Source organism: Sinohyriopsis cumingii, chromosome 3, assembly GCF_028554795.1.
Source record: "Sinohyriopsis cumingii isolate HCF-2022 chromosome 3, ASM2855479v2, whole genome shotgun sequence".
NCBI classification, from domain to species: domain Eukaryota; kingdom Metazoa; phylum Mollusca; class Bivalvia; order Unionida; family Unionidae; genus Sinohyriopsis; species Sinohyriopsis cumingii.
This window is the reverse complement of record NC_142963.1, coordinates 69,402,627-69,417,536: the sequence shown is the minus strand read 5'-3', so window position 1 is coordinate 69,417,536 and position 14,910 is coordinate 69,402,627. Positions and strand designations below refer to the sequence as shown.

Sequence of the window (14,910 nt, the reverse complement as noted above, 5' to 3'; positions counted from 1 at the left end):
ATTTCCTCATCTTTGTCAGGCTATGAAAGGAATATTGGTTCTTTACCATTCTAATCCTGACTGAGAGATTGTTCAGTATTATTAACAAAAATAAAACTGAATTCAGATCCAGGCTTAGTAACCCAGCACTTAGTGCTCTACTAGTGTGCAAAACATTTGTAGTCTCAGCTGGTACAAAGTGTTTTGAGAGTCTTTTGCTTTTTACAGCTAAAAGTGCTACATATGAAAACTTGAAACAGTAATTGATGTTAAAAGTCCAGAGGGATAAATAAAGATTTTGTACTTATGCTCATTGAATTTTATCATGTTATATGTGGATTACTCTTTTTCTGCTCAGATTACTCTTTTTGTCCACTTGGATTACACTTTTCCCTCGCCAGGGTTTGGCATGCATGAGTCAATTCAGAGATGTTATTTTTAAAATTTTGTTTTCTATTTTTAGGTATTATACAAGCAGCAAAGTGTAAAGTGTATTAAATGTGTGGATAAGAAGAGAAATGTTACCACAGGACCATGCAATCATAATGTAATGTGTGCTGAATGCGCAGGAAAAGTGTCAGAATGTCCTCTCTGTGGAATCAAAATCAGTCAAAGAAATGCAGTGACAGTGAGCAACTATCAGTTGTAATGGTGGTGGAATATAGGCATTTAGCAAGAAATTAATAACAATCAGCAATCAAGGCATGTTTATGTTGGTAATCTCCTGCAGTACAGGTGATGGTATTAATTTTGCAGGTCATTTTGTACTGATTTGGAATGACTTAATTGATTGTTTTGAAACCCAAAGCTATATGTATTTTTGTTTTTGTTATTAGCCAATCATGCATTGGTTTGGGGATATTCACTCATTAACCTTTTTTCTTCATCATTTCATCAACCGCTGGTCGGATTTTATGGCTTTGGTGCATAAATATTATTCAGTAAAGAACTGTATACATGAGAGCAGTGTAGCTTATTTAATTTAACCATGGAAAGAATAATTTCATAATAGGTGTCATTCTTATTCTTTTGTTTTCCCAAGTTTATGAGAAAATTGTTAGAACTAGATATACTCACTTTCACTTTTGTTTTATATTATAAAAAGCTCCTATCAAAAGGTTAGTTTCTATTGAAAAGGAAATAATGATTTAATCTTTTTTATTTTTTAAAACCTCAATTTTTTAAAAGCATTTTGCCAGTTAATGTTTCATGGAGATGATAAAAATCTCAAGCTGCATCTCAATTCTGCAACAGAACTTGAATCATAAGCGAGTACGTAAGGTGCAACCTTACATACTCGCTTATGATTCAGGTTCTGTTGCAGACTGCACAGACCTAGATATGTCATTGCATAATGTGCTGGCAGATATGGGTCTGTGCATTTTGTTAGAAGTAATCAATAGAACAAACAACATAAACCTAATCTGCAAGCGTATCATTCTACGGCAGATAAGGATCATGACTCTTTGCAGTTTGACTTGATCTATAAGCGAGTATATATGGTAACTCAGCTTCTTATGGGAATTGAAAGGTCTGTGTCTCAATAAGCTTCCATGTAATTTGAACTTCTTTATGGGAACTGGAAGGCATTTGTTGAAATTTTTTAGTCTTTTATTCCATTAAGCTTTATCAGTATACTTTTCTTCACTGTACCAAAGTGTATTGGACATTTGAAGGAGCTTCTCTCTCAAAAGCATCTACTTCTGACACAATATTTCAGTTATTTTAAGTGCATTACCTTGTTCACAGATACAGTCATTACAGAAAGAATTACACATTTATGAATTGTAAAGTTGGACCCATGGTCATGAAACGTCCAGTTTGGATACTGTAAAACTACTTTGAGCACCTGAAAACTCTTGTAATCTAATCTTCCAAGGGACATTTTAGCACAGATTTTTGATAGTTTATTTCCAATTCAGAAAAATAGGAAATTAAATAAACGTTGGTCTTGTTTTATCATAGTACACATAGGGTAGTGTGCCACATGCACCAATGACTTTCACATGCTTATATTTGTTTTACAGTATTTGGTTTGAGTCATTATTGTTATTGTTATTATTATTATTCATTTTGGATAATTTAGATCCCATCTGTACTGATTTGTTTTGGATAACAATTCACATGTAAGAAGAGAGATCCATTACATTGATATTATGATCACTTTGTGTAAATGTGATCCAAAGTTCAAAGCATTTGTGGTTTATAGGGATTTCAGTCCCTCCATTCTTATGGCAGTGTCCATTCTCTTTTACCAACTGTAGTTTGTATTACTAATAATAGTAGCAAACTTAATGGTCTTGATCAAATCAGTAACAAAGTATTAACTGGCATTTCAGGTAAAGTTTATATGTTGAGGGAGGCAACTCAGATTGAGGTAAACAGTTAGACTTGATAGTAACTATCTCCCTTGTATATTGCACTTTTGATGGCACTACTTGAAACAAGAGTAGCAAATACTTTGAAAACGAACTCTCCACAATAATTTCTCCAGTGTTTCAAATGTTAATGTAAATTCTTTCTGGTGACCTGAAAAGAAAATTTTGGAAAATATGTTAAGAATACTTTGTACATTAACATTAGTATAAAGGAACACACATATTTCTGGAGTTTATTTCTTCCACCTAAGCTTGTGTAATTAGGATCACTTGAACCCACCAAGTCACCAATATTCTCTGTATTTTGATCTGTAATTTCATTGCGAAGGGCCAGATCAACTATAATAATTTGATAATGTGCTCTCTCATTAAAGTGTTTATCCCTGTCAGAGTTATTATTACTGACTATGGATGATTATCTGTTTATTTATTTATTTACTTTGATTTGTAATTTCGTTGCTGAGGGCCAGATCAAAACAGAATAATGTGATAAGGTGCACTTTCTTTACAGTGTTTATCCCTGTCTCAATTTGTATTGCCAAATCTGGATTAACATGAAATGCAGATTATCTGTAGTTTACCGTTATAATTAGACTAGATTCACTTTTTAGCATTTTGGTAAGATTTCATAAGTGCTGTACAGAAGACAATATTATGAAAAACGTTTATAGTATATCTGTTAGTGCCATTATGAAATCCCTTTCATGCTATGTCATTAGTTCTATCATCAGTATATTCAATTTTTATTTTTGCCATTTATTTAATTGTGTATGTATTCTAGTAATGTATAAATTCAATGTCATTTTGGTTGTATAGATTGTTCCCCATACAATACTGGTCAAATGCAACTTCCTATCACAGATTCAAGTGTTACAAATTCAGAAGCTGGTTGCCACATTAATTATTTTGCCATTGGAAATTAATTATTACATCATATGATTTTGTAAATGCAGCATCTATTACAGTATGTTCTTGCTTACAAGTTGAGTCCAACTGTAAATGACATAGACCCTAATATGCTGTACCAGCTGATCAGGGTTTATGTTGATGTTCTACTGATTACTCTATGTGACAGCAGATCTGGGTTTATTTGGTTGGGTTTGACTTGTAAGCAAGTGTACATGGTGGGGATTTACCAGCAGATTGTTAGCTGGAGTTGCTTATTTAATATGATACTGCAATGTAAAATAGTTTTGAATTTACAGTGTTGGAAAATTTCTCATGTTTAATTATTCATGATTTCACCACTTGATGACACAAATTGTTTTTCTTTTCAGATTTCTGATAGGTTAATTTTCATAATTTTCACTTTGACCTCAGGAGTAAATAAAAATATAACCACATGTAAACCTTCCCATATGCAGTAAGTGTCTTGTAAATAATTTTCAATTTGGATTTTTTTATATCTCCTACCCAACAAAGTTGGCAGGGGATACAAAAACATGTTCTGTCCATGAATCAGTTCAATGAGTTGTCTCATTTTCATTTCCATGGCAAAACTCCAAAACTATTTAACATATCTATATGAAACTTGTTACTTTTTCTTTTCAGTGATCTGCATTATAACTCAAAACTTTTTCATGTCTTAGTATAAAAAAATTTGACAAATAATCTTCATATGTTTTTATATTCACTATTCTCCGCTATAATGTTCATGTCCATTTCTTTATCCATTCACATTTGTTTCTTTGGCAAAACTCAAAAAAAAATTAAGATATCTTGGTAAAATTTGGTTTTACATTAAAGGTTTGTGGTGTAGACGTTCTCCTGGTTGTACACAATTCTGCAGTTGAAACATTTTTTCATTTTTACATCTGTTTGTTGATCCATCCATCTATCATTTACACCTTTCTTTCCAGAACTGTTCAGTATGTCTCATTGAAACTTGGTACACTGTACTCCAGATGGGTCTTTTGCTATTGACAATTCTTCAGTTCAGTATTTTGAATATTTTTGTCTATGTATCTATCCATTATCCACAAGACTGTTAATGAAACCTGTGTGATATTTGGTTCACTGATTAAACTAATGAGTGGATGTGCTTATTGCTATTCACAATTCTTCAATTTCAGTTTTTTAAAATGTTTTTGTCACTTCATCCATCCATCCATCCATCCACTATTCTCACTCTCATTTATGAGACGTTGGATACTTTACATGGCTCTATAATTTTTAATACAAACCCCCCATGTGTAAACTGAATAAATCCTACCGTCTTGGCAGACATTTTGGCACAGTATAGTTGACTCGGTTGTCATGGAGACCAAAATATTGTCTCGTCCACTTGATCAATTGAAAAATTAATAATTTAATTCTCTCATTAATATGAGGTTTTGAAAGTTACACAATTCTAATTTACATCTGTTTCCAAAGCAAAAGAAATGTTATATTTTACTGCAATGAATTTACACAAGATGGTATTGAGGCAACTAATGTTTTAATATTAAAAAAATTCATCTTGTGTCAGTTTACTTTTTTTTATTGTATAAATGATGTTTGTCAGTGAATGTTATGACACGTGTCTATTACTCTTAGCAAGGTAAATTAGAGTGAAACTATATTTATTTGTCAAGTTGTTGCTTCTACTCCAGGAAAGTTTGGAAGCAGTTAGGGTTATTATTTTGTTTTAATCAAAGGCTTTGATTTGGGGTGTCTTATCAACCACAAATTTTAGGTTCAATATCATCCTCTACTTGCATCTTTTAGAAGAGAAGTAATCGAGTAATCTCCCTGTTAATGTTTTGATGGAAAGAGAACTTTTGAAACTATGAACTTTAAAGCGTGCAACCCACCCCAACCACCAAAACACTATTTACCGAGCAATTACTGACCAGAATGTTTTTTTTTTTTTAATTCGGCTATAAACATAATTATTAAAAATTACTGAAAATCTAGTCACCTGCTATATTCATAAGTCGAGTCATACTGTATAGACCCAGATCTACTGTTGCAAAATGTAGAGGTAAATACGAATTTGTGCAGTTTGTTAGGAGTAATCAATATAACAAACAGCATAGAAACTTGATCTGTATTGTTTGTATTGAGACTTGACTTATAAGCAAGTACATTTGGTTCCTTTTAAATGTGATTATATGCGAATATTATTCAAGATCAACATCCATCTCTTCTTGACCACGCACCATGCATTCTAGCTATCACTTAATAGATATTTATATAAATGCGTTGAAAAACTAGACTTTAATTACTGTATATATTCACTCAAAAGTCAGGTCCAACTGCAGACTGCACAGACCTAGATCTGCCATCAAATAATGCACCAGCAGATCTGGGTCTATGCAATTTATTAGGAGGAACCAGTAGAAAACAAAACTTTAACCTGCAAGCACATTAAGCAACAGCAGATTAGGGTCTTTGTTGTTTGCATTTGGACTCTTAAATATATGCAGGATGGTGAAGGGCTTGAAAGATTCACTTGTCTGTTTGCATTGACAGGTGGTTGATGGTTAAGAATGAATGGATTTTTCCTAAATAACGTCACAAACTTATCTTAACAGTACAGTCTTTTGTTATAGATGATCACAATTTTTTATTTTGCAAGGCCTGCAGGAAATATGCATACATCAGGGTTCAGTCTAAGCTTCAGGGATATGTGGCCAACGGCCTCAATATTTTTTAAAGGATCATCGTTAAAATTTGTCATTATTTTGCCCTTTTTTTAAATAAATTGTTTCAGATACTTTTTAAGTTTTTGGTAATTTTACACTTTGCTTTTAAGATATTGCAATATTGAATTCTTTTTTCATTCGAGTAAAATATTTACATGATATCTGCACTCTTCCCACATTCAAATAAAAATTAGATGTTTATGATGGATTGTCCATTAAAGATGGGTCTAATGTACAGAAGTCACCACCATAAAAGATAGGCCTAATGTACAAAAGTCATAATGGATAAAGGGCCAAAATTTACAGTCAAAAACAGAGAGGTGTAGAGATGTGCAAACAATGCAGTCTAGATTGAACCTTGATGCATCTTAATTTCCTATTGGCATTATCATCAGTCAGACTTAACGTAGACAATCATTGATAGAAGTGGTAAAACTTTAGTTTGTAATGGGAGAGTATTGACAATAAATATGTACAAGATTATAAACCTAACTTATTTGTCTATTGAAGTGTTTATAATTATGTGTGATTTGTATGAATGTTTTAGAATTTAGTAAGATAAAATCACTTGAAAGATTTTTACTTGTATAAACCAGTGTTGGTAATAAGTAAAATTTGTGTCTTCAGATTTGAATACTCCAGAGAAGCTGTACTTTATAAGGGAGATAATTCCTTGAGATAATGTGTTTTAATAAACATTTCATTTTTGCTTAATGTTATCAAACTCCAGAGAATCTGTACTTTATAAGGGAGATAATTCCTTGAGATACTGTGCTTTAATAAACATTTCAGTTTTGCTTAATGGTATCAAACTCCAGAGAATCTGTACTTTATAAGGGAGATAATTCCTTGAGATAATGTGTTTTAAGAAACATTTCATTTTTGTTTAATGTTATCAAACTTGGCATAGCTTGAATTTGCATAGTTGGAAAAGTATATCACAGATTGTTTACCACATGTGGGGAATCTCAGTTGTCAAATTACCATTGTCCAGTTTTCAGAAAAGTTGTGACTTGAGTTAGTTTTGTTTTCTTTCTTAATTAAGTGTAATGAACATAAGAAATATAATACATCTTAAATTTCTCTGAAGTTAAATGTTATGATTTTCACCCTGTTTTTGAGGAATAATTAAAAAATGTTTTACAAATGTGACACATTTCCCCATGTATGATATTGTCAGTCCAGAATTACTATCACAGTATGTGAAACTCGGCAAAAGGTCAACAGCACCAGTGACAAGAAAATTCTGTTTGTTCTGTTTATAAACCAACTTGTCTTACATTTCATCATGCAAGAAAAATGTAGTCATTGGCATATTGGTAAATGTAGGTAGACGTGAATCCCCTTTGTATAGTCATTTGTGCAGTAAAAAATGGAAAAATAAAGAAAACACAAAAACAAGATATTTATATCATGTATCAGATTTATTCAGTTTTGTTCAATTCATTGTAAAATGGCCACTGTTTATTGACCAGGACAATGCTGATTTGTAGCTGTGCCAGATTCATACATACCTCATCTGTTGGCTGGGCATCAGAATCTGGTGCTGCCATTGAGGAATTTTTATCTATGGACTCGGCTTCTATAAAAGCACCAGAACTAGGCCCAGCCTCCAAAAATGAGGCACAGGTATCCCAAGTACAGCTGCTCATGGTAAAAGGTGTGAATCCAGCTACATCAAAAGTATCAAAACTAGGCCTATCCTCCAAAGATGAGACACTGGTATTCATAGTACAGCTGTCTATGAAATGAAGCCTGAATTCAGATACTGTGACATGTTGAAATTGGGAATCATAAATAGCATGTGTCATTAAACATTGCATAGACACAGAAGAGTTTTTCACTGCATTTGCAAGCATCTGTTACACACAGAGTATATGCAGTTATTTTCTTCTCATCTCAGCCAGCAGATCTGATTGCTATGTTATGGATTTGCAAGTGATCGTCATAACAAATATTTTAAATTTATTTTTTATATGGTTTCTATTATTTCTTTTATTACAACAAAACAAAAAATGTGTAAATTAAATTAACCTAAAATGTCCAAAAGTGGCCAACGTAGTGGCTACTCTTTTTTGGTATTAGATCACTGAAATTTGCAGGCATTAGACTTGTGGGCTGCAGTTTCAAACATTGTCACATAATATTTATCTTGGGGAACATTTGCAGAAAGACTGTAATGTGTAATCTAAATGTACTGAGCAGATTTTCAGCATCTTTTTGATGTAATAAAGATTTTTTTCAGTCATTAAATTTAAATTAATTATGCTGAGCTCTAAATGAAGTTAATAACTTAGTATAAATAATATTAGTATGATATGAATTCAAAACTTGTTGCTATTATAGAGGGATCTGTTATTTTATTTTCTTCAATATTGTACTTTTTTCAGCATCTAGCACTGAGGTGCAGGAGTCCTATATTATTCACTTTTGTCTTTTCACACTTCTTCCAATCACCATACCTCTGCAACCCTTGAACAAAATTCATGGAATGTCAAATGGTATGTACCAACATCTTGCCCGTCTGCATGGGTTTGAGTCTTAGGCTCAGCCACCATGTGTATGTGAAAAAGGTTGCCAATAGCTTCCTGTGGGTCGGTGGTTCTTTGCAGGATTTTTCCATTGTTTTCTTTCACCAGATATTCTGGCTCCCATGTATAGCCTATTGTGCAGTGAAAAATGGTGTTAAACCCAAAACAATGAGAACATATGTTAGGTAAGTTGTCTGTAACATGGGGATGTGCATATTAAAGGTTTGATCTTTTCCAGTCCATTATTTTCATGGACTTGTTAGCCTTTTTGGATCAGTTTTAAAAATAAACTATAGTAGAGTCTTGTAACCAGCATAGTTCAGGGATCATTCAACGTATTATTATGCAGTTTTGGTGTGTCTCCTGGAGCTGGATGTGACTTGTAATGGATTCATCTCATCAGCTTTTTTCTAATAGAGCTATAACCATTGATGATTAACTTCACACAAGATATTGCTTGTAATCAGAAAAGTGCAAGAACCATTCAATCAATTTTAATGTAATTTTGTAGGAACATGGCTTCATAGACCTGTGTTTGCCTTTTATTAGTTTTATTTAGAACATTACGGCCCCCTGAATGCTTTCCTCTTAAATTTGGTTTCTGCAAGATTATTTCACAAACATTTGTTGAATTTCATCCAGATTTGGCACGTGGCTTCGGATTGATCAGACCTGATTGAATTCAAGAATTTCAAGAATGGAAATTGGCCAGATTAAGCATGCAGCTTTATATTGTTGAATCCTTAAATGGATCGGATTTCCAGAACAACATTTATTGGAACATCATTTACGGAGAAACATTCATAGAGTTATGGCCTCAGAGTGGCAGTCCTCATCGCTTTGGACCCACATCATAGCATTTAATTTTTTCATTAATTTCGAGTTTTGGTGGGCAGATTTGTAGCAATGAGACATGAAGTTGGATTTCAACATTTCAGATCATCATTCACCACTGATTTCACCGATGTTGAGCATGCAGCTTCATAACAATGCAACTCTTGAATGAGCTGGATGACCGGCATTACATAACATTTACAGGAGTTGTAGCCCCTGACTGCTTACACTCCATTAGCTTGTACAGCATAACTTCGGAGTTTTGCCATACTTGTCTTGTAGAATTATAGACTGATGAGACCTAGAATTAGATAAATTTGTTCCATATTATCATTAAGAATTATTCTGGTCACTGAATACCCATCATCCCAACTGCTTTGTGCTCCATCACTTTACAGTGGATGTCAAACATCAGCCAAATGTATTATGCAATTTATATTGATGAGACCACGTATGAATTGGATTTCATACAGAAGAGTTATGGCTCCTAAATGCCCATTTTCAGACATTTTGGTTTTCCAACAGAAATGTCTTTTGTTCAAGGTTATGCAGAGCAAATTGTAGTGAGTGATGCCCTTTGTAATGAACCCAATCACTAACAGCCTAATGAAAGGTGATAAGAAGAAAAAATCAGGTTTAAAAACTGCTCATGAGTGCCTTTAAAATATAATTTTTAGGGATATACTCTAGTGGCATATATTTGGAGTGTATTATAATCCTTTATTAGTTTTGATTCTCAATAGATGGGGTTCGGATACCATATATATTTGGTTACGAATCCTACTGCAAAATGCACAAACCCATATCTTTGTCTGTGCAGTTTTTTAGGAGTAATCAGTAGAACAAACAGCATTGACCCTGATCTACAGGTGTATTATGCTATGGCAGATCAGGATCTTTGTTGTTTGCTTTTTGACTCGACATTATAAGTAAGTATATATGGTATTCTTTCGTGGCTGAGATTGTAAAGTAAAACACTGATAATGATGGACACTGATCATCAATCTTGTTTGCTGAAATGTTTTCCCAAATGTCTCCAGAAAATTTAAAGCACCAGTTGATTAAAGTCATTCATCCATAAAACATATTTGCTAGACAAATTGTTTCCCAATTGGTCTGGATCATTTTTTGGTTATACTGTATCAAAGTTGTATATACCTTACAAACAGGCTTCTATATCTTGGTTTTTGTGGGAATAAAGATCCTTATGGGATATGTTTGAATACATCCATAATTTACAGATTTCTCAATGAAGTTGGCATTTCTTTATCCTGTATCATAATTAGAATGTTACTTTAAGAATTTTAAAAAATGTTTTTTCTATATTTTTGATGACAATATGCTTTGTTTGATTACCGCAAATGTTTAGTAATCAGATTTTTGATGCATTATCCTGGGGTGTAGTGCTGTAGTACAGGCTGTCTGACAAATATCAGACTTGTGAGGAGAGTTAATACTTATAGGATCTTTTCATTTTTAGGGAAGACACATTACTGGCATCCACTAGCTCTCATCAAAAGTACAAATGTTTTATTGGAACTCCAGGTGGCCAAGAGATCCATAGAGCTCACCTTTACCAAACAATGCCATCTCACCTCTTTTCATGTGGATTCGAGTCTCGGGCTCGGCCATTGTGGATATGTGAGAAAGCTGCCAGTAGCTTCTTGTGGGTCAGTGATTCTTACGGAGGTTTTCCTGGGTTCATCCTCCACCACTGGCCACCAGATAGTCTGTCTTGTGCCAAGAAATGACATTAAAACCCAAAATGTCAACAGCAAGTGTTTGATCAATCTTCAATGTGTTTTCAGTACATTTTCAAAACTAAACATTACACTAGTTTACTTCGTCTCAAGTAAAAGTCCTCTTAACTCATTCTGTTGTGAATAATGTGCTCATTCGAATATTTTTTAGATTGGCCCGATTGGAACTGGTCTCCACTTTACTAAGCCAGTTTTCTTCATCCACTGTACATCACTGTAATGTATTTGAGTGATTTTTGTTTTCGCAATGAGTACATTTCTATTTTAATTTTTGTTCCTACTATCCTGGTAGTGGTAATCAGTTCAAGTTGATGTAGAAATGAGATCACAGTTTGCATGAGTAGCTGTCCATATTGTGCCAAACAGGCAGATCACAATTAAATGTTAAGTCGGCATTATCCAAATGTAGTTGACGTGCATTATTTAATTCTTAAATACACATGTCGATTTAGCTGCGAATGAGATGTGCATATAATAAAATAAAGGTCTGTGATTATTTTCCCTTATTTGTCCCCCTGTCGCATGTATGCAAACTCTGCACTTGCTGACTTCTGTAAGGCAATGCAAGTAAAGTGACTTCTTATGTGAATTAAGTGGATTCTTGTAGATTCTGGTCTCAGTTTTTGAATGAACGTATTTTCAAGTCAGTATAGACTGTTGCTCTTTGAACTGGCATTGAAAGTGACTAAAGACTAAAAGAACATAAATGTAATTAAAATGTTAATATGTATTGTTTTGTAGCCAGAAGGTGAACTAACAGGATGCCGGTAGTGATGTGTGTACACCCAGTAAAGAGAAGTGGCAAGTTTAAAGTATTGCATTCACTCTCTTGTGACTTTTGTATACTGACCATGTTACTGAAATAACTCTATATTGAGAGTGATGAGCTGTGTTATTATTTTTAGATAGTTATATGTGGTAATTAATTGTCAATTAGCATCTGTATTTAATTTTTGCATAGAATGATGCCATCATTTAGGTCCTATTCAGATCACAGTATTATTGTAGTATTTGTAATGGTTGTGAAGGAGTGAATAGAGGTATTTAGCTAGAAAACATTTTCTTATTGAATGAGAATGTCTGAATTTATTGTAGTTTTCACACCAGTTTTAAATTGGTTTACAATATGCAACCATTCGAAGTAAGCTTTTCACATCTTGTACCACAGACAGGTTTTGCTGATGTTATTTATGTACATAACTTGAGTGATACAGTAAAATAGAGAGATAATGGATTAACTGAATATGAAACTCATTTTTTTCTCCAGAATAAATGCCAACAGTGGCATGACTTCTTTTTTGTTCAAGATCCCAATACTAGTTTGCATAGGTATCATAAACATGCACTAATTTACATGAACTGACATGTATGACTGATAATCATCTTAATTGTAACCCTGATTTCTGCATACTCACCATGGAGGAGCACAGCCAAACACGGCTGTATATTAAACTACATCTGTCGAGCTGTTACAGAACTGCATATGTGACAGTGCAAGGTAGGAAATTTTTTAGATAGCTGCATACTTGATGCAGTGCAGCACATTTGTATATTCAGTGTACTTAAGAATATGTTCACTATTACAGATATATACTCACCACTGTCACATAGTTGCATACTCAACATGCTCAACACTGTCACAGATAGTTGCATATTCAACACCTGTCACAGATAGATGCATACTCAACACTGTCACAGAAAGATGCATACACAACAGTCACAGATAGTTGCATATTCATCAGTCACATGCATACTCAACACTCAGATAGTTGCATACTCAACACTGTCACAAATAGTTGCATACTCAACACTGCAATAAACCCAAACTGTGACACAGTTATATACTCAGCACACTGCAGACTGCAAGTTAACATTCTTGAAGCACTGCATAATAGCCAAGCACTGACAGAAACAGCTGCATTCCCAAAATTCAGGAAATCTATCAAACTCCCAGCTCCATACCCGACACTGCAGTACAACCAATCTGACATTGATGCATGCTCAATACCCTGTAGTGCAACCTAATTATTAAATCGAAAGCTGCACGCTGTTTTTATAATTAGTATTTGAAATGTCATGATCTCACAGATTAACACCACTGGACAGAATTTTTGGTGATATAAAAACCATTTATACTTGCTTATAAGACGAATCCAACAGGAAACTGCTCAGACCCAGATCTGCCGTTGCATAACGTTCTGGCATATCTGGATCTATGCAGTTTGTGAGGAATAATTAATAGAACACATAACATAGACCCTGATCTGCAGATGCATTATGCTACAGCCGATCGTAATGTTTGTTGTTTGCCTATACTTATAAGCGAGTAATACGGTCATAGTTGAAAAGTCATGATTCCTAGTTGACACATTCTTTAATAATATACACAAATACAATCTCTCTCTCTCTCTCTCTCTCTCTCTCTCTCTCTCACACACACACACACACACACATAAACACTACCAGACAGAAGTAAAATATACATGTGACCTAATAACACTCATCAACAAAAATAGGGTGTTACTCAGACTTGAAAATATTATGTAAAAATACAGAACTCAGTAGTAGTTACACTGTTCCGCTGCAGTATTTTACAAGTTGGTGAAGTAAAAGAAAAGGTCCACTTTTTCTCAAACGTGTATGGTTTGTTATACAGCTTTGCTAAATATTTTTCTTTTTTTTTAATAGAAAAAAATTTGACTTTTGTAATATTTCATCGTTGTTTTTTTTTTAAGGACATTGAGACCTATAAATTAGATTGTTAGCAATCACGATGAAAAAGAATCAATTAGATCACCATCTTGTCATTTCCAAAGAAAATTTCTCTTTCGGACATCACAATATTTGGTATATAATTTTTAATTTATGCAAACGAGGATTTCCAAAACTCTACAATTGCTGGACAGTCATAAAATAGTCATTAGTATTTTTAACTTCTCGTTCACAAAAATGTGTGTGTATATATATATATATATATATATATATATATATATATATATATATATATATATCATAATCAATGAAATAAAAATATTTACAAAAGTGACTTGTTGCAATAATTCTGCATGAATTTAAACTGAAAGGAAATTAAGTTTGTATCTTTGATGCATTTCTTTGCTAAAATTATAATTTGTTTAATCACTTATCTGGCACCATAATTGTCTTGACTATGCCTCGTGTTTTCCATAAGGTGCTCTTTACCAAAGTTTTATATGGGGCCCCGAGTGGCCGACTGGTCTAAAGCGCTCTTCGTTACGGATCACTGCGTGCGTTCGAGTCTCGGATTCAGCGAATGTGGGTATGTGAGAAAGCTTGCCAGTAGCTTCTCGTGGGTTGGTGGGTTTTTCCCCGGTTCTTCCTCCACCATTAATACTGGCCGCCACGTATAGCCTATAGTGTGCTGAAAATGGCGTTAAACCCTACAACAACAACCAAAGCTTTATAGCTTTATATACAGAGTTGATCTTATTAATTAAGAGTAAACTTTTTCTGAATTTATATGAGTGCTTCCCATATCAATATAGTTTTTATTTATATTTTCCATTGACATGTTATTTTTTAAATAATTGAGAAATATTCAATGAAATTATTACTCCAAGCCATATGACATAATGCTTTAAAGTTTAATAATGATCACTGATTATCGTTGAGATTTTTGTTCATATTATTCTGGTTGGTTGTCATCTTGTATAAAATTGAAAGTTATTAATATCAACAAAATTTAGAATATCCAGTGACAAGTATTCTTCCGCTGACGAAAGCTCCTTTTTCCGTTTTGCTAAGGTAAGGATAACATCTTGCC

The 14,910-nt window shown here is 33.5% G+C and overlaps 1 protein-coding gene across 3 annotated transcripts in view; it reads left to right on the top strand.

Annotated features, from left to right (window-relative positions):
- LOC149803049 (RING finger protein unkempt-like) overlaps positions 1 to 12,395 on the top strand; it is an 83,006-nt gene extending 70,611 nt beyond the window's left edge. For all 3 annotated transcript variants that reach the window (XM_089952607.1, XM_089952606.1, XM_089952605.1), the window contains one exon: positions 443 to 12,395. In XM_089952607.1, coding sequence (XP_089808733.1) covers positions 443 to 628 — 186 coding nt within the window. In that variant the 3' untranslated portion in view covers positions 629 to 12,395. The remainder of the gene's footprint in view (positions 1 to 442) is intronic.
- Positions 12,396 to 14,910: the final 2,515 nt, after the last annotated feature.